At 37.9% G+C, this 20874-nt stretch overlaps 1 protein-coding gene across 4 annotated transcripts in view; it reads right to left on the bottom strand.

The window, feature by feature from the left end:
• NFX1 (nuclear transcription factor, X-box binding 1) overlaps positions 1–20874 on the bottom strand; it is a 77181-nt gene that overhangs the window by 13382 nt on the left and 42925 nt on the right. For 3 of the 4 annotated variants that reach the window (XR_015772547.1, XR_001331950.2, XM_005529945.3), the window contains exons 14-21: positions 18435–18554; positions 17683–17762; positions 17116–17346; positions 16759–16832; positions 14140–14241; positions 11857–11898; positions 11362–11460; positions 6638–6704 (exon numbers count right to left, since the gene is read on the bottom strand). Coding sequence is in view for 2 of the 4 variants with exons in the window: in XM_005529945.3 (XP_005530002.1) it covers positions 6638–6704; positions 11362–11460; positions 11857–11898; positions 14140–14241; positions 16759–16832; positions 17116–17346; positions 17683–17762; positions 18435–18554 (815 nt within the window). In the remaining 2 variants the exon portion in view is untranslated. The remainder of the gene's footprint in view (positions 1–6637; positions 6705–11361; positions 11461–11856; positions 11899–14139; positions 14242–16758; positions 16833–17115; positions 17347–17682; positions 17763–18434; positions 18555–20874) is intronic. The other variant, XM_014258713.2, reaches the window with a different exon arrangement.

Genomic DNA, 20874 nt, shown 5'->3' with positions numbered 1-20874 from the left:
GACCAGGATGATATCCCACTTCTCCATCACCTCTGAAAGATTGTAAGAACAGCGTAGGAACCCAATGACTCAAGAGAGGTAATTGTTGCAACTGTATACAAACAAAAAACCAAACAAACAAACCCAAGAACTATTGGCTGATTAGCTAAAATTCAAATCTATTTTTAGCTACACGGAGGAGAAAAGTCCCTGGGATTTTGTAAATCAGTGTGGATTTACAAAAGGTCAGCCACTAAAATTAATGTAAAAACCACCACATGTAATAGAACAAGTCACCAGGAGTACATTGCAGCTATCCTGAAAACAGAGGGTTAATATCTGTCTCTTAGATTATGAAGCTGCCAAGTTACAAATAGAAACTGTGGTCAACCATTTCCGTAAGTCTTCAGGGTAATCACATGCTGACAGAATATTATCTTTACTTTGCAATTAACAGTAATAAACTTCCCAGCTATTACAACATTTCCAGCACAGATACAAGAATTTGAAGAACTCTATAGATTCTGTACCTATTTATGATTACTAGTATGCTTGCTTTAGAAGTGGTGATGGTTCCATGCTCTGAAAAACATCACAGTTCTTGTCCCTATGAAGACAGAGCTCTGTCCTCTGTCTTTTCTGCTTATATATACCAACCATGAAAACTCTGCTATGCTAGATATATACTGGTGAGTGTAGGGCAAGAGATGCTTATGAAGCAAGTAAAGTCATATATAATAGACAGAGCTGAATCACATTAATAGTAAAACTCTTCAGTATCAAAATCCTTTTTATTTCTCATTTATCCAGTTAAGCTGAAGTGAGCATCTCCAAAGATAAAATGAAAAAAAATAAAATTAAAAAGCAGAAGCAAACTGTGTAAGCCTAAGTAACAGTAATCAGTATGAAATACCTAGTACTGATACAGGCAGAGCCACATGAATACTTGATAGATTAGCATGCAAAGTACTTTTAACATAAGTAAAGTTCAACATATAGAAACAAAGAAAACAAGCCACACACTTAGAGAAGTTTAGGAATCATAATGAACAAACAACCAAACACAGACTCAAGCATAAAGAGGACTTGAGGATCATGGCAGAAGAACAACTAAAACCAGTCTCCCTGCATAATGAATGCTATGTCACACATATTAATTCAATCTTTAGCTACATAAACCTGTGGGTTGCAAGATGAAATGTGACTCTCATAAGAGAGAAAAGAAAGCCTCTGAGTCTTTCTCAGAAATAAAAGAAATAAAAAGAAAAGTTATGCAATGAGTACAAGGGCATGTTAACTTTACAGTGCATGGGAAATATTCCCCTTTAGAACTCTATGCCATGATTTTGAAGGAAAAGAGAGTTGGAGCATGGCTTCCACGCATGCTGTCACTTTAGTTTCAAGACAGGGTAGGAGGATACATGGAGCTATAGGCAGGTCAGCCTGTCCTGGGGTGACTTTATGATGCTTGCATCCCCAATCATCTGGTTTATGTTACATATTAAGTTCTGCACCTTTAAGACTGGCTCTGAGAGCGAAGCTGGGGGAAGAAGAATCACACAGTTTGTGTTGCAGAAAAACACTCACTCCCCCGCATCCTGCTTCTGGACTGTGGTGTCTGCAGCACGGACAGACAGCGGCACAGAGCTTTCTTTTACTTTTAGTTAGTTTTTAGCTAGTTGAGGCAGAGAAGTTCCCTGGACTTTTTTTTCCCTTTTTCTTGGATCTGTTCAAACCTGCTCTGGACTGAAAAAAACAGCTAAACACCGGGAGCTCAAGCCTGTGGCCCACCAGGGCCTGGGCCTTGGCACTTGCCAGTGGTGGAGGGACTGATAAGAACCTGAGAGAGCCGAGTAGCCCCACATAAAAAAGATTTTTTCTGGATTTGCCATTTCATCAAACAGCAAGAAGTTTTATTGTTTAATACTATTCAATTTCTGTTAAATAAAGTGTTTTTTCCACTTTTCTCCAAGGAAATCCTTTTTCCTAAACCAGTTGGGGGAGGGGCCGCTTGAATTTGCTTTTCTGGGGAGACCCCCATTTAGAAGTTCTCTCCCAAAACCTAATTTTGGTTTAGGGTGAGAAGTTCTCTCGCCCTAAACTAAGACACAGCCTCACTGCAATCCCTGGGGAATCTTCTCCCCTTTGAAATACAACTTGATTTCTGGGAGCTTTCTGGGAAATTCTCATACCTTTATGGAATAGCAAATCCCCACAGCCTGATGGGTAGGATGGTACAGAAGTCATCCTTGAGACACTCAACTGTCATGTGGCCCTAAATGATTCATCCTGATCATGATAAAAAGCTGGGTACACTGAGTCATTCTCCCCTTAGGTCAGACAGGGGAAAGACTGAGATGTGGTTTGTTTTCCTATTTTCCTTCTCTTCTGCAATGTAGATGCTTCTTACCAGGCACTACTTGTCTGCTTTGTAGGATTGTTATTTAACAAACAGCTGGTTTGCAATGAAATCTAAAAAACTGGAGATGCCCTCAAGCTTTCTGGTACTCTTGTATATTTGATTTTATTTGGTAGTCTTGCATATTTGATGTCACTAATTGCAAATTCAAGACCTCTGGTTGCCCCTTTTTAAATATAATTACATATCTTAGTTTGATATTAGTATAAGCACATATCTGGTATATGCAATTACATATAGAAAGATAAATGTGTACACACACACATATGTGTGTGTGATAAAGGAAATGTATAAAGGAATACGTAAAATAGATAACCACAGGCAACACAACACTAGGCAAATTATTCTTAGCTAAAACAATATAGATAACAACTACTCTATGCATCTACTTCCAAGTGCTGGAGGGACCTGAGTATAATTAGCATAATCTGTACCCCAATGAACAAGAAACTGAGCAGAGATCAAGAGACAAACTAAGAACTCCTGTTAATACTCAAGCAGTACATATACAGGAGACTCAAGCAGTGTCAGGCCACTTGGAATGAACATAAGTAAGTTTTAAGAATAAGTAGAAATGAGACAATGAAGGCCAAGGCCCATCTGGAATTACATCTGGCCAATTATGACAAGGACAGAAAGAAGGGCTTCAAATTCATAAACAATAATAAAAGGAAAACTAAAGATAATGTGGACCTATTACCAAACAGAGGTGGGGACCCTAGTAAGAGGACACAGAAAAGATGAATGTATGTGAACACCTTCTTTGCACCAGTCTTGACTGACAAATCCTCAAGAATCTAAGACTCAGGAGACCGGGGTAAAGGAACGTTGGAAGGAAGACTTTCTGTTGGTCAGAGACTGGGGTTAGAGAACACCTAGGCATATTTGATATCCGCAAGTCCATGGGCCCTGACAGGATGCATCCATGAGTGCTGAGGGAGCTGGTGGACATCATAGTGAGGCTGCTTACAATCATTGAAAGGTCATGGTGGTCAGGAGAGGTACATGAAAACTGAAAGAAAGCCAACATCACTCCAGTCTTTCTTAAAGGGCAGGAAGTACTCTGAGGAACTACAGGCCAGTCAGTCTGCCATGGCTTGATACTGGCCAAAAGCCAGGCAACCAGGAAAAGCCACTCACCTTCCCCTGCTACAGCTGGGCAGAGGAGAGAAAATTTAACGAAGGGTTCATGAGTTAAGGGCCGGAAGAAAACACTCCAAGGGCAGAACAGGCTGAACTTAAGAGACAGAAAGTGAATTTATTAGTAAGAAAATCAGAGCAGGATAATGAGAAGTAAAATAGGTGGTTTTTAAGGGCTTTTTTCCCCAACCACTCCCTCCTTCCCACCAACTGCCCAAGGCGACAGGGGGATGAGGGGTTTGATCAATTCATCACTCAAGATTTTCTTCTGCTTGGCTCAGGGAGAGAAGTCATTCCCCTATAAGACTATGGAGTCCCTTTCCATGGAAGACAGTTCTTCACAAACTTCTCCAGCATGGTTCCAATCTCACAAGCAGCAGTCCTCATTGAACTGTTGCAATGTAAATTCCTACCAAGGGCAAACAGTCCATCCAAAACTTAGGTCACTCTTCCATGGGGTGCAGTCCTCCAAGGAGAGTCTGCTCCAGTCTGGGAGCAGGGGCCCTCTTATCTCCACCGGGTCTCCCAATGGATCACAGCCTCCTACAGGCATCTACCTGCTCCAGTGTGGGCACCTCCCACATGGGTTGCAGATGGATCTCTGTATCCCCTGTGGAACTCCCACAGGGTACTGGGCTGCCTGCTTCATCATGGTCATCACCATGGCCTGCAGAGGAATCTCAGCACCTGGAGAAACTTGGCTCCTGCCCTTCCTTCTCCACTGACCTTGGTGTCTCCATGTCACATTAGCTGGAATTAAAACTGCGTCACCATCTTTGTTTTGATTTCTTCTTAAATATGTTATCACAGAGGTGTTACATTATTTCTAATTGGCCCAGCCTTGGCCAGTGGCCTGTTCATCTTCAGAGTCATCAGGGATTGGCTTTGCCAGACATGATGAAATTTTCTAGCAGCTTCTCAAAGAAGCCACCTCTGTGGCCCCCACCCCACCACTACCAAAAATCAGGCCATGCAAAACAAACAAACAGTCTCACATCAGTTTCTGGAAAGATGATGGGAATGTCTCATCCTCAAGGTCATCATGGGATGACAAGAAGGTGATCAGGATTTGTCAGTATGGATTCACCAAAGGAAAATCATGCATAACCAATGTGACTGTATGATAAAACAACAATCTATCCCCTGGATAGGTAAGGCAAGAGCACTGAATATTGCCTACCTGGACTTCAGGAAGATTTTTGACACTGTCCTGTGACATCCTCATAAGTTAACTCAGGAAGTGCAACCTGGATGAGTGGACAGTGGGGTGTACTGAGAACTTGCTGAACAGCAGAACTCAGAGAGTTGTGATCAGTGCCAGAGAGTCAAGTTGGAGGCCTGTAACTAGCAGTGTTCCCCAGTGGTCAGTACTGGCTCTAATACTGTTTTAACTTATTCATCAATGATTTGGAACTCCTCAGCAAGTTCACTGATGACCCAAAGCTGGGAGGAGTGGCCGACACCCTGGAGGGTTGTGCAGCCCTTCAAAAGGATCTCAACAGGCATGAGGGATGGGCAGAAAGGAACCTTCTGAAATTCTTTAAGGCAAGTACAGAGACCTGCACTCAAGGAAGAAGAACCTCATGCACCAGTATAGGCTGACCTGCTGGAAAGCAGATCATCAGACAAGGATCTGTAGGTGCTGGTAGGCAACAAGCTGTCATGAGACAGCATTGTGCCCTTGTGGCACAAGGCCAATGGCATGGTACGCTAGGAAGAGTGTGACCAGCAGGTCATGAGTGGTGATACTGCTCCTCTACTCATCCCTTGTGAGGCTTCACCTGGAATTCTGTATCCAGTACTGGACCAGCACAAGAGAGGAATGGAGCTCCTGGAGCAAGTCCAGCAGAGGGCTACAAAGATGATAGGGGACTGGACTATCTCACAAGGATAGGCTGAGACAGTTGGGCTTACTTTGCCTCAAGAAGAGATGACAAATAGGATTTTTTTTATTATTATTTCTTTTGTCAATGAGTATCTGAAGAAAGAGTGTCAGGAGGATGGGGCCAGGCAACTTAATAGTTGGCCACTTAATAGTGCCAACCAACATGACAAGAGGCATTAAGCAGAAACTGATGCACAGGAAGTTCCACATGAACATAAGAACAGAACTTCTTTACTGTGCAGGTCACTGAGAACTTAAACAGATTGCCCAGAGAGGTTGTGGAGTCTCTCTCACTGGAGATATTACAGAACTGTCTGGATGCAATCCCGTGCAATGCGCTCTAGAATTACCCTGCTTGAGCTGGGAGCTTGGACTGGATGACCCAACTGGGGCCCCTCTGGTAACTAGACACAGACTGACTCATTTTAGTCCTTCATTCTAATGATGGAAACAATGGGCAAGAACATTAGACAGACAGACAAGCACCGAGACTGTTTAAGAAACATTATCCATAATTTTTTGAAGGAATAAAGTTAAGTAACTGTCCTTAGGCCTAGGGGGATCAAAATGATCCTTTTTACAGAAGGTTAGCTACTTCCTGAGCCAAGGGCAACTGAGGATAGTATAGTTTACGTGGTACTTTGAACCACATATATTGGGTCTTTCATGGAGAAGCAGCAAGCTAACCTGACAGACATGAAGGTGGTACCACTGAAAAATACATGATTGTGTCTGTGGTATCAACCTCTCTAAGTATACTGGAGTCTCACAAACCCTGTAGCTGAATCCAGGTTTCTTATAGAAAAAGGACAACCTCATGCACTGGCAGATGTAGGAAGGCATCAAAAAAATTGTGAGCAAGTTCCACTACAAGAATCAGAAGTACCTAGGCTTTCCTTCTCAAAGTCTGAATGTTTAAAACTCATCTTTGACAATATTTTATTAATGGAGATCCAAAATTTGATGATAATCTATTGATGCATTAAAGCCTAGCACTACTTGAATCCTTCAGCAAAGTTTGGCATCAAAATGATCCTGAACTACTAGGTCTCCTAAAAATTTTGGTTTTTTTACAAAAAATTGTGCACTATATTGGAACCCAAACAGATCTAGTGTCAGCTCATAACTATGAGTATTAATAATGTTTAGTAATATCAAACTCCCCCCAAATGAAACCAATTCCTAGAATCCATACAGAATATATGAATACTGACCTTATTCACAGCTTCCACAAGCATTCTCATTTCCTTCTCAATGTCACTGACAAATTTTATATCCTTCCTGCAAGAACAGCATTCTAGGTTAACAAGGCAAGAGACTGTACAAAGTTAAAATATCTTCATATTTTGTAATATTTTTCAACAAGAACAAAATTAAGGAACACAACTGACTGAAGCAGAAGCTTCAGTCACATTAAAAGAGTGTATCACTATCACAAAAATAATTATTTCCTCTTCAACAACTGGAACTGAGAATAAAATTCTATTACATGGTTCTACTGTCTGACATTACAATTCTACATTTTCAAATTAATAATGTAGATTTTTGAGTTGCCATTTTGGTGTTTTACTCATCATTAATTTACTTAATTACAATATATAATGAGACACAAAAAGGGGAATAGGGTAAACAAAGAGGAGTTCTTTTCCAAGACAAAGCTCACTGATTTTGGTCTTCAGCTCACCTAGCATAACAAATTATTAAGATTGCAAGAAGCACTATAAAGCTACTTGCAAGCAAAATAAAACATTCTTCGTGTGAAACACTAAGGATTTGTTTGAAGTATTTTTTTTTAACTAGCTTCATCACAGAACTTCCAGTCTTTCACTTAAGGGCAAACTTTGTGCTCTGCTCTTAAATACGCAGGTAAACTAACTTTAAAAGTAAGGTTGCTGTTTGTTAGGCCACCATCCCCATGGGGAAAAAAGGCTACCTGAAGATTTCATATGTCAAAGCTGGTTAGTAGTAAATAATTCTTCAAAAACCAGGCTATTCCATGACTATTCCATGTCAACACACTACCACTTTGTGAATGATGTCAGAATTTAACCAGTCAAGAAGTCCCTACCACAGATAGTCGTGCTTGCTTTGGTAGATGACCTACCAAAGTTCTGGATGAAATGAATGTATCATCAAAAGACCAAACAAATGGTCTCAAACAAATGTGCAAAATAACAACAGTGAATAGCTTAGCTATCAACATCACTTGATCAGATTCAATGGACTTAGCCCATCCCAAGTAAACAAGCCTTCCAGATTTAGCAGAGTACAGACACTGCATCTATCTATGAGAATTCCTTGGTCTTCACCAGGAAAACTGGAAAAATGACTTTAACTGGGTAGAGTTTTAAAAAAAGGGACCTCCAGACACCTATGGTGTGAAATACCATCAGCTCATGTGGTATGAGGCTTTGGAAAAAATATTACAGCAATAATTTCAAGTTCAAAAAACCCCCAATCCCCAAACAAAAACCCCAACTCAACAACAGAAAACCCAACCAACCCACTGATACCTTCAGGATTCAGAGGGTTAGAAAGCACCTACTACACAGAATGTCAACTATGAACACCTGAATTTCAAGGTGATGATGGCAGGTAAAAAAAATAATCAATAATCCAATGAGAGGGTCCACAAGTATCTAATATTTAAAAGCATACTAAGAAACCAGGTAACACGCTGGGGGATCCACTAAAAAAAAACCCTTCAGGAGCCTATATAGAAGCAGAGATTTTCATAGTCCATACAGTGGGGTCCTGCACAGCCAGTGACAAAGTAAGACAATTCTCTTCTGTGCAGCTCCAGGTGGCTAGATACTTCAGATGTTCTGTCTTTCTCCAGTAGTTTTAATTGATCAAATAACATCCTCATCATCATCAATGTCATGCACATTGATACTTGTGCTGGTCTACCCTCCAACTTCATGTCAACAAATCAACCTAAGCATTTTCTCACTTTCTGTATGTATTTCTGAAGCTTCTTAGAAAGGTCAGTGCTGAGGTGTCCAGCCAGTGGATCTGTACCTCCTCAACTGTGCTCAGTTGGTAGTCATATCCATGCTACAAGATGGCTTCCCCTTTGCAGCAGAGTATCTCCTCAAGTAAAGCTACATGGTGGAGAGACTTCCTTGGACTCCTCATCTAATCCTGACAAACACCAGCAAGATTAGCATGCAGCAGTATTACCATGCTTTTCATGCTACCCCCTTCTCTTGTCACTGTCCTATGAAGGAGAGATATTATCTTGACATGCTTACTTATCTTTTTCCTGTTACCTGGAGCTGTACTGCATTTTGGGAGCTTTAGGGTTCTGTAATTAAAGATTACACCTCAAAATCAGGAGTTCTTACAGCTTTTTCAAATTTTCTTCATTTTTAGGTATACATTTCTTTCAGTTCTTTCAGCTCTTGCCAATTGATCAGCTACACAGATCAATTAATTACCTAAAGAAGATAATATGGCATTCTAGTAATGACTTTGGCAACTGCTACCTTCTTGAGGCAGCGACTCTGAATGCACAGGGAGGCAGCTGTCATGTTTCTCAATCATTCTCAGATCCCATTTTTAAGTTACGCTCTGCAGAAAGCCACAAGCCCTGAACTCCTGCATTACTGATGTGCTCAAGCAAGAATAAATTTATCTGCCAGAAATTATTCAGAATTCTGAGCCACCTGAAAAACATACTGTAACAGATACAGTTTCTGGATCTTGCCATCTTGATGGAAATTCAAATCTTTTGCTAGACTACTGAGACAAAATATCATCAGGAGCAGTCAAGTAAGCAAATTCATAAAGCCATAAATTCACAAATTGCAGTTCGCTGCTCTTGTAAAGAGAGCTATGTTACTATAAGGGGAAACTCATTTAAAACTAGATAAATGAAATCCAGCAATTCAAAGTACAAAGTAACTGATTTGAAGACTAACAAAAACTTTTGCTTTAGCTATGAATCTTTAAGAATAGCCTTGGTGAATTAGTTTATTCTAAATTACCAGTGCAAAGTGGCTGCAAACGAAACACAAGTAAAATCACTGAAAGAATGGGAGTGTGGAAGCATTAAGGCTACTTTTCAATGTATCTGGTCAACCATCTGCAGAACAGTGCGCGACCCTGGTCAGTTCTGTACATGAAAGATGAACACTGCACCATGTGTAGTGGCTGGCAGAAAGACGAGATAGAATTGTACTGCAAAAAAACACAGTAGACTACACACACAATGCAAAATTCACTTTCTTATTGTACTAAAAGTGTGTGCTGTGTTTTCTGAAAAAAGATAAAGCAAAACATATTCTACACACAACCAAGAGAATAGTCCTTATAAAATAGCACTTTTAAGTGCAAATACTAGTAAAACAGTAGCTCCACAATGAAAACATTCAGCTCCTATTTTGCAGTAGGCTAATCAGCTGGAAGTAAAGAAGACATAACTTGCTCTTAAATTCAAAATGGTTGCTTATGTAAAGTTTTCACCTAACATATCAGCAAATCGAATAAAGGATTTTCAAGTAGCAAACATACAAAACCATGAAATTTATGTTGCATTAGAATACTGGAGCAAGAACAAAACACACTAAGCTGTTCTAAAAAACTTAGACCTGGTAAAAACTAATGTCATTCCTACAAACACATATAAGAGTAAAAACTCTCAGATGACACATCATCTAAGCATCTTTGAAAAAATGTGTCTGATGCCTGATTTACTAAAACATCGATATTGATCTAGTATCAATAACAACCTGTTAACAGACAAAAGACTCTCAAATAGTTTAAAATTAGAAAGCATATGTTTAATATCGGCACTGGGCAAGCATGGGGGTCATCCCCTTAATACGCACTGCAAGTCGACAAAAGACTCCAGTGTCTATTTATTTACGAAACTCTTGAATATCCAAAATACTAATGCATACCAATAATGCTAACGCCTCCCATTCCCTGCTTTGTATTAAAATGCATGGTAATGAGTTTAAAAAGTCATTACGCCTGCATGGTTGGTTCCCTAATTTGAGGAGGGGCTGTCAAGAGATGAAGGAAAACCGCTCTTCCTCACTCTGACCTTTCTACCTTTACAATGGTTGACACTACAAATGATACTTGGCAGAACTCCAGTTTCCTTCCTTCACGACTTTTAAATGGGTTTCCAGATGTAAGGTCTGTGTTCTTCCTAGGCCTATTTACTAGTTTCTCTTTTTCTCATTAGAAGCACAGCTAAACAAACATACAATGACAAGTAATTTGTTACCTAAGTCTGGGATTCATTTTCTCAAATCCTGCTTCTAACCTAATCATTAACTCTAATTCCAGCAAAGTCTATCTCTAGCTAAAATCTTTAACTTTTGTAAAATTTTCTAAGAAGTATTTACTGGTGTTAAGTTTTTGATATTACCTTGATTCCACATTGCCTCATTTTAGGATGTTTCAGTCTAGCAACCCTCTACACAGTCACATTGGCATAGCCTTTGCTCTGCATGCAACATTTGATTAATTACATTTCTTTATTATTAAAATAAAAGCAATAAGGAAAAAGAATAAATGAGACTGGTGGAAAGAACAGCAGGCTATGAGAGCATATTTCATTATTTAGTCATTATTTTGCCATTATTTTGAAATGTCTATAAGAAGCACTGAGGTGGAAGTTGGTTCTGAGTAAAAGCAGCAGAGATGCAAGAAGTACAAGTACTGATTCATAGTGAGAATGGTGTAAAATGATATTGCCATTCTAAATCTAGTCTGATTATAGAAAAAAGCAAAACCTGTCAGACACTTCTTACTTTTCAGGTTCTCATTTGGAAGGTCTTGAGAAGTGCACATCAACTCTTTTGCCTTAACTACCATTTACTACCAAGACAGTTATTTTTAGAAGAGTAAACAGAACTGTTCTGCATTTCTCATCTTGCTGTCAACATTATTGACTTATGACACCTACCATCATTAAAACACATACCTTGCATCTTCTTTTAAAAGGTCACTGTACTTTGGTCCAGAAGAACGGATATTAAAAGGATCAGAATTATCATCTATTTCAAGAGCTTCAGCAAGGCGCCTAAATTTGATGGTAGGAGGAAAAAAACCCAAAATATAACAAAAGCATAAGCAAACAATAAAAACCCTGATATAAATCGCCCCAACCGTCCACACATGTCACAGGTTACTAATACAAATGAACAGCTTGCAAAAGATAGGGTCTGTATATTTGAAACTCCTCATTTAGAACTAGATGGTTGCTTATGTAAAATTTTGTAAAAAAAATTCATAATTTTTTATTTAAAATTATTCTAGCAAGATTTCTGATCACTCAATATAGATCTTTATAATAGGAACCATCTCCACACATTTATCTTTTCTCTAGGTCATGCAGAAAATTTTTTCTCCACATAGCATTAACTTTCCAAACCTACACTACTTCTGTTTAAAAGAAAAAGGTAAGTTAATTTCTCACCTGTTCCTCTGAAGAGCTAAGCATTCTTCATCACATTGCAACCTGAATTATGAAAGAAAAATACAATTAGAATCACTGCTGCTACTCATACTTTTCAAGCTGTAGCTTGTTGGTGTCATCACAGTCTAAAGAAGTAACAAGAGTGTGTGAGAATATTTTATTGTATTAGAATAGACAGAGCTAAAAATAAACAAACAAGCAACTATCAAAGATCTTTGAGAACCCAATTCCTTCTCTAGATCTTGAACAGGAGCAGCAATTACCAAAGTCATATAGGAACTGAGGAAAAAAGCCTCTGAAATAGATGTTTTATTGGTAAATTTTGCTAAGGACGACTGGAAATCAACAATGGAAGATGTCACTCCTATGAATCAGAAAAAATTATCAGTCAGGAAAAAGAAGAAAGTTAGACATGTCTATGGAGGATTATGATGAACCATAAACATCAGTATTTCAACTGAACCCCTAATTTCTAGTGTCAGCAGTTAAGAATTTCAATTTTCTGTCACATCTTTGAAAGGTATTTCATAATTTTATTTTGAGGAATTAAAATGTTGGAGGAGAATCAGGAGTTGCCCAGAATTTCAGTGGCAGTTACAAACTTTTTCCCCAGACTGTGTAAGTTAATTAATTTTCTTGATAATTGTTCCTTACATAAAAAAAAACCAAACCAAAACAAAACAAACCAAAAAAAAAACCCCCAAAACTACAGGGTAAACTGTTTCAAACTGGTTTATTCAGAGGCATGTATTATCTTTGCTGACAAATAGTTCCAGGTTCCAGAACTTCTGAAGGCTTTTTTGAATGAGACATTAGAAAGCTAACATACTTGCACTCTTAAGATCAACACAGTACTATCTAAAGTCTTTTGCCTGAACAATTATTTTCTCCTCTACTAAAAGAGGAATGTAGCCAATTTATAGAAGCTACTCTAGGTCTGATCAAATTTGTCAAGAAAAATCCAAAGTTCTAATAAGAAATCTAAGCTAAAGTATAAAATGTCTGCAGACAGGACAGGAGAGTGAAACAAAGAAAGAAAATCCCTGCAGATTGCAGAAAACATTCTGTTATTGTAAATGAATGAAGCAGATTTGTACATTACCTTGAAAATACTGGAGTTTGACAATAAACTAAAAATTTCAGACTAAATATTTTATGTACCACCATCTCTTTTCCCCCTGCCCCAATATTCAGTAGACAAGAAGAGAGAAGGCAGAATACTTCCTCTGACAGTCTTCGAATAAAGGCTACCTACCACAGTTTAGATATCATATTAGAAAAGACTTGTATAAAGAAAACTCATCTCTGGTAAATTCAACTGTTCAAGGAAAGGGCAGTTTCTGCCTACACAGAAAGTTATGTGTTAGTGACTACAAAACAATATCAGAAGTTCTTAAGTATGTGGGCACTAGCTATTGATACAGGAAGTCATGAAGCAACTACATAGGAAATGTCATTACTTTGACTTTACACAATATAAAGGAACATTAGATTTTAACACACATAATAGACTGACTCTGAAATAATCAAATTCAATATAAAAAAGAAGACATGATAATAGAAATAAACTAAAACCGGAGACTAGGGACTTCAAAGGCCAAGACTTTTTAAGTCCTTCTGTAAGTCAAGTTTCTGACAGAAGGATGTTGGAGAAAGTTGACAACTTCATAAAGAAATGATACCAAAAGTAAAAGGAAAAGCTATTTCAATCCTGAGGAACGCCAAGAAAACTTATGTCACAAAATTAAAATCAGGTTTGTGGTGTCAGGCAAGATGACAACACAAAAGTACCAATCAAACTGAAATACAAATGTGAAAAATTAAAAAAAGGGTAATACAAAAATATTGTAAATAGTAAAATGATGACTAATATATCCATAATAATCAATAATTCAGAAAGGAACACTGTATTGCTGAAACAGAAGATAAAGTCTGTTGTCCTGTTTAGAAATCTGAAAAGAAATCCAGAGGAACTCCAATGAATTGGCCAACTAGGAAAAAAACCTCTAAAACCACAGCTGTATTGTTCCACACTTAATTGTAACAACCAACCATACAATGACAGAAAACTCATCCAACATGAAAACAAAACCACAAACCACCATTAAACTGCAAAATACTCTTTCAGCAGTATTGCTGAAGTAGAATCAGGCTGCATAGGAAGACTGTAATTCTTCCTGTTACAGCTGGCATTTTTATCACCATATTAATGTATTTTGCATGTCACCTATGCTTCAGGTACACACAAAGGCTTCAAATACGTTACTACATGTATCTCCTTACCTGGCCTGCTTCATTTCTTTTTTTGTAATAAGCCTACTGATTTCCACTGAATCCCCAAGCTGGAGATCTGTTAGCTTAGTTGCTATAGATATAGCAGCTATTCTGAAAAAGAGAGTGGTAGATTTCATTTTAGGCAACACATAAACTTCTGAAAAGGTATACAAAGGTGCAGATTTAACCTCTACATGCAAGAAGACAGACTGATCGCTTGCTCATTAGATTACAGAATGGAACTCTCGTTCTACATCCCCAAGTTTTAGTAGTCTAATCTAGGTATGTAAATCAAGAGTTTACTCTCATCTCCTTCAACTAGGAGTAACACTAACAAATGGACATGCTTCTCATGGAAGTTGAGATTATGCAAGGCAAATACTCTTTCTCCTCACTTGCTAATCATACAAACTACAGCTGACTATACTTTAATGATAATTTTATCTGATTCTCTGTTAATCATGTGCAACTAAAATCTGTAAAAATTTATAATGTACTTAGATATCCACTTGAAAAATATAGTTACCACAATTCACAAGGAAAGGACAAAATGCCTACTAAGATCATTACTATTTTCTTTATAAAGATTCTTCCTAATTCCCTCCAATAACAAGTCTTCCCAGCCTCCTTTGCTTGCTAAAATTTGTATAACTAAAATATAAAGGAATTTCTTATGGAAGTATCCCACAGAATTTTCAAACTCCTAAAAATGAAGCATTTTATCCTCTTGAACTATCTTTCCTGCTACAGTTAGATAAAAGGATATCTTTATTTTTATATGTTTATCTCTTCATGTATTTCATCACATTCAAAGAACCAACCACCTATCATGAAGGAGGCTAATCATACTACATAAACAAAAAAATCACCGAGAGGCAATTCATATTGATCAGTTGATGCCAAAGGCTAGGTAATGAGACATTACAGGATATGACATCATCATTTGTGACATATGTACAGATAGAGCAGCACAGATATTTACTGTTCCCTGGGGCATTCTTTCACAAACATTCACTGACAAAGCCCAAATCTGTTTCATCATTTCTCTAAAATTTCTGAGAAAACTTGGATACTCCCCTAATTTGCTGACCTTTACTTTGTTGCAGTTTTTTGTTTATGGTTTTTGCTGTTGTTGTTTTGGTTTGGTGATAGGCAGGAAAAAAAGGCAAACTTTATCTCCACAAAATCAGAATAATCCTTCAGCAACTTGAACTGCTGAAGTTATCAAACTTAGCTGGCACGTTACTATCAGAAGTCAAGAGTAATTTGTAAGCACATGTGAACACATTTTAACTGATACAAACACTTGCTTTAAACAGAACAGTTTCTTTCCCGTCCTCTTGATTTGAGCTCTGATTAGAGAAATAAATACATACATATTCACCTTACACATGCATGAACTCTGACTGACTTCAAAGAACCATTTTTCTTGCATGAATATTTTTGCACTGCCTGAGCTATAAAACAGCAGGGGAATAATAGCCTTCGAAAATCTGGACTTGTATGTTATTTTCTGAACTTATCATTAATGACAAGCATTTGTCAATTTAAACTGGTATTTCAACATTGAGCCAGTCTTCTGATTTGTATTCATAATGGTGAAAACACCAAAAATAGCAAAGTTCTGTGCATGTATCTTGCATTCAACTTAGTATTGACTACAACCTATCTTGATTTGTTTCTAAGTATCAAATTTTCCTCTTTGTTTTCATTAGGTAATAAGTACCTAAGCTAAGCTATCTTCTGTCACTACTTGAATACGGACAGTGTTCAGCAGAAACCAAGCAACATACCCTATGCTGGACTAAGATAAAAAAAAGGGTCCTCAGATACCAGTTCTAAATAAAACCATCATTAAGAAAGACAGGAAGAATCTCAGACTTTGGTCACCTATCAACTAGGATACACAGCAGAACTCTGATCACATACCAACTCTCTAGACTAACTTAGTTACTTCCTTTCAATCATAGCCTCAGAATAAGATTTTTAAATTATTATAATTACTGTTTTGCTATATTAGTTTCAAAAGTTACAAAGCCCTACTTTTCTTCTTTTCCTTGTCCATTCCTTGCTCTCTCTCCTATGAGAGAGAAAAGTAAGTTTAGAAATAGGATGGAGACTGTTGCAATGGAGTTGGGTAGGGCACAGTTTGCATTTTAAAACCCAAGATTTAGATGCCAAAGCTCTCCTGCCTAAATTTAGTTATTTCAGTATTAGTTTAAATCACTCTTTAGCATCCATCACCTACTGATTAGGTTCAATCACAATGATTAGAAACTTGGACAGCAAGTCACACATAGACTGCAATCGCTTACATGCAGAAGCCTGGATCTGGACTTGACAAATTTGTCTGTACTTAACTGCTCTGTGTCTGTAGAATAAAACTCCACATATGGGAGAGTTGAGCTTTGACACACCACCCCAGTGAGACAACAGTAAAGAAAATAAATATGTTCTAATACAGCATAGCTGGTATGAAAGCTCAGGGAAATACCAAAACCACCATATGTCAAGGTTCAAAACATGAAAAAGTTTGTGAACTAAATATATTTAGTCAAGTCTGCAATTTAATCAAACTGCGAAGCAGTAAGTCCAGTAAGGAATTGTAAGAACTATTACCATACCAACCTTTGATATGTATTGGACGCTTCTGAGCAAATCATACTCTCCTTTCTTCTTCCACACTCACACTGAAGATCAACCTGCCATATCACACAAGTAAGCAGCTTTTTAAAGTTTTGTCTTTTTATGGTCACGGAGGGATGTGAAGGATATAAATTTATTCATTTTAGAAGTCCCATTTTAGTGGAATAATGTCTAACTAAAAGTGATGAATAGTTTTATTTTTAAAAAAATCAGTATTTTAGGTTTGCAGAAAAAATGGCATGCTATCAATATACAAATATGTCACAACTGTTACTGGCTGATAATTAAACCCTACAATTCACCTTTGACTTGGCACTGAACTTTCTTTGGGTGTCTAACCTTTGCAGAGCAGGATGTTGTTGGGCAGGGTGAAGAAGGATGACATGGAGCCATACACGGATGATTACAATATAGCCTTGGAATAATACATGGCTGTTTACACTCTTCATCTATAAGACATTCTCCTTTATGACAGATTCTTTTACATTTGTGCATTCCACACTTCAACATTTGATTGCAGCGAAGTCCACAGGAAATGTCAGTGAGATGACAAGGAATATTACTTCGCAGCTGAGAGAGGAAAGGAACAAGATGACAACAGTAATAATTATCAATGGAAATCTCAAAGTGCTGTTACTGTTCACACCTTCATTTGGCACTGTCCATGTAAGAATCCTATTACTAAAAGATCTTAGGTCAAAGAATGAGTTTTGTTTTATACTATAGTCCAATACAGCAGCTGGTTTGAATGCATATGGAACAAAAGATCTACCTCTTGAATTTAATCACAATAAATTCCAACTCCAGTAACATATTCCATTTCGAAGAAGACACAAAAATCTACAAAAAAGCCTACAGTCCTAAAAGACTGTTTAGTATTCAAAAACATTAATTGTCCAGACTTACTTCATGCTTGCCCATACACCATTTCTGAGTGAGATAGGTACAGGGGGGACATTTCTCCTCACTATGACATGAATGGTACACTGCAGTCACAGAAATATAAAAGTCATAACAGTTTTATTAGCATACTTCAGTTGAATACATTAAAGGAGACAGTAAAGACTATTAAACATGAGTGTGCATTTCAAAACTATACAATTTATGGGAAGGATGATGCATTATAAAAGAACAACGTGTTCTTTAAAGATTATGATTCCAAGTGTTTAGGTAAATGTTCTCTATATAAATTAAATAGCAGGCAATTTTCTAACTTATGAATAGGGTTATACTCCCAGGCAAAATCTGTCAGAAATTGATTGACCCATGCTCTTCATTTTGTGATCAGCCAATGTAATTCCAAGGAACACAGAAATTAACTGTTCACTGGATTATTTTACCACTTCAATAGAGCACTTGATCTTTGGAATACAGCATTTAATGTACTGTGACTAATAAGAAAAAATGCCAGTGCTTTTACCAGTGAGAAGTACCCCTAGTAGTATTCATTGCAAGTTTTAAAAGGTTGGCTTCTAAGTGTAGACCCATTGATATATATTTTCAGATAAACCTATATGGACTTCTCTTCATTTGGATTAAAAGAACTCCAAATGAAAAAAAACAAAACAAAACCGACCACACAACAAAACCAACCAACCAAAAAAACCAAACAAACAACAAAAATACACCCCCCATCAAAACTAAATGGCTTGACTTACCTGGATGATCACAGTCATGTGGCCTAGTGCATGTCTTTTTACACTCTGGTGGCTGAGTGCCACAGGGAACAGGGGGGTAAATCACAGATTCACCACAATAACAAGTTAACTCATCAAAACCTGCAAAAAGAAAAGTCAAATGTATCCTAATGGCTACATCTATTTGCATGTTTCCTCTGTGAGAAATCTTTACATAATGTGCAAATGTTTTACTCCAGCTTCATTTTTTTAATATTAAGCCCTAATACTTGAAATTAGTGAATTAATTAGGTCTTGTGGCTCCTACAAGAAAACATCCAATGATGACTTGTTTAGGAATTATGCTTTGCTTATAGAGTGGTTCTTTCACATGAATGTTTGAACCAGAGCAAGCAAAATGCTCATATCAAGTTGAAAGCTTTGCTGTTCTACCTTTGACTTTAAAAAGGGGAGGTATCTCTTGAATTCCCTTCCAGAAGGCCCATCATCGAAATTTTGTGTCCCAAATTTCCCAACATTACTTTTTCAGACAAGTGTTTAGATTTTGTCATTTTGCTAAGCCCTGAATATAGTACCGTGAAGATTCCAAAGAAAATTACCAAAAGACAGCAAGTCTTCTTTATGGTATTTATTATTACATGGATCCTCATAAGCATCTTATTAATCTGTCCAAATACTTCAAACCAACTTTTGCATCTTTTGGAGGTTCTCTGTCTCAGGCAGTACCCATTTTACTCTGAGTTCATTTTTTTTATCTTCTATGTGTGGGAAACAAACACAGATCTTACAGAATCTAAATCCTAGTGATAAACAAAGTAATAGAAGAGAAGTACTTACATAACATCACCCCAATGCAAACACTGCACAAAAATTAATACAATCCACTGCTTTTTTTCAGACTATAAAAAAACTGGCAGACTGACTAGAATGCAAACTACAGTTCAAACACATAAATGCTTGGAAAAACAGAACACTAAGAAAACATTTGACATACAAAAGGAGATCTGAGAACAAAAAGAGAAAATGACTGGTCTACAAACAAATAACGAGGTAGCGGATCAGGGAAAACAGCAGAAAATGGCGGAGAAAGAGAATAAAGGGGCAACAAAAATACAAACCAACACAATTTTAACCTGAAAAGAAGATGAGTGTTAAGGGACCCCCTGAATTCAGCAAGTTCTCTAACTCCAACTCTGGAATCACAGGATCTTTCCTTCCTAGTTTCCCAAAGCAAAACCTGTTGAACTCTGAACATCCAAATGTTCCTACTGTCCCACTTCTGTAGATACTGATGGCTGGTAGATGAATATGCAGGTCCAGCCTAGGGCAGGACTGAACACACATTTCAGAGAGACGAGGCACACAAACACACATAGCAATAACATGATCAGATACACAGACTAACACAAAGCAAACTGAATAACAAGACTCAAGTAAAGAGGAATAGCAATAGCTAAAATCCTCTTCCTTCTATTCAGCTCATCAGAACTGAAGCCTCTTAGTGAAGACACCCCCACACACCCACAAACAATTCACTCCAAATTCACGTGCACACCACATTAATGAATCTGAAATACTAGCCCAGGCTCTGTCTAATATCCATGCCTGGACAGACTCCTTTCCCAGGCACTGGCTGAAACCTTGGATTTCCAGAATTTCTGGAATTTCCAGAGGAAGATCTTCTCCAACTAGCTAATCAACCCAGCTTTGAAGCAAGCTTGTTTGAAAATGGCACACAATCCTCATCCTTCCATGTGCTGCCACCCAGATCAAGGGGTCCTTATAACTTAAGATCCCATTCTCCAGCTGTATACACAGGATACATCAAACTGGTCTCTCAGTTGCTAGCATAAAGACTATGTGCTCCCATGATGTGCAGCCAAGCCTCCAGCTGCTGGCACTCAAGAACTCTCACATGCTGAACAGAGAATGAGACTACACTGAAAGATACTAACTCTTAACTATGACAGGATAGACAGCAGCCATGAGGTGCACACATATCTAGCTCTATCAGAGATATAAGTAAGCTGACCAACAGCTTCAATTATGAAAATGGTGTCTTTTTATTTTGCCTTCACTCCATTAGTCCATGCATCCACCTTGATTCCTGCCAAATAATCTAACAAAATAATTTTTTCCCCATTAAAGTGACTTGAACATGGCTGGAGGCCCTGCACTCACCAAAGCTGCTCTCTCACTCCCTTCCACAGACAGGAGAAAGAAAATATAATGACTTGAGATAAGGACCAGAAGAGGTCAGTCACCAAATACCATCATGGGTAAAACAGACTCAGCTTGAGGATACTGAGTTTATTTCTAAAATCAGAGCAGGATACTGAGAAGCAAAATATATCTCAACAACACTTTTCCCCCATCCCTCCCTCTTTCCAAGGCTCTATCTCCTGCCCCCAGTGCTGCAGGGGTCAGAGAATGGGGCAGTTGATCACACATTGTCCCTGTA

This window comes from Pseudopodoces humilis, chromosome 1, assembly GCF_049639895.1.
Source record: "Pseudopodoces humilis isolate 2021_Gansu_Grassland_sample_001 chromosome 1, ASM4963989v1, whole genome shotgun sequence".
Taxonomy (NCBI): domain Eukaryota; kingdom Metazoa; phylum Chordata; class Aves; order Passeriformes; family Paridae; genus Pseudopodoces; species Pseudopodoces humilis.
The sequence above is the reverse complement of the archived record's forward strand: the minus strand, read 5'-3'. Positions and strand labels throughout refer to the sequence as shown.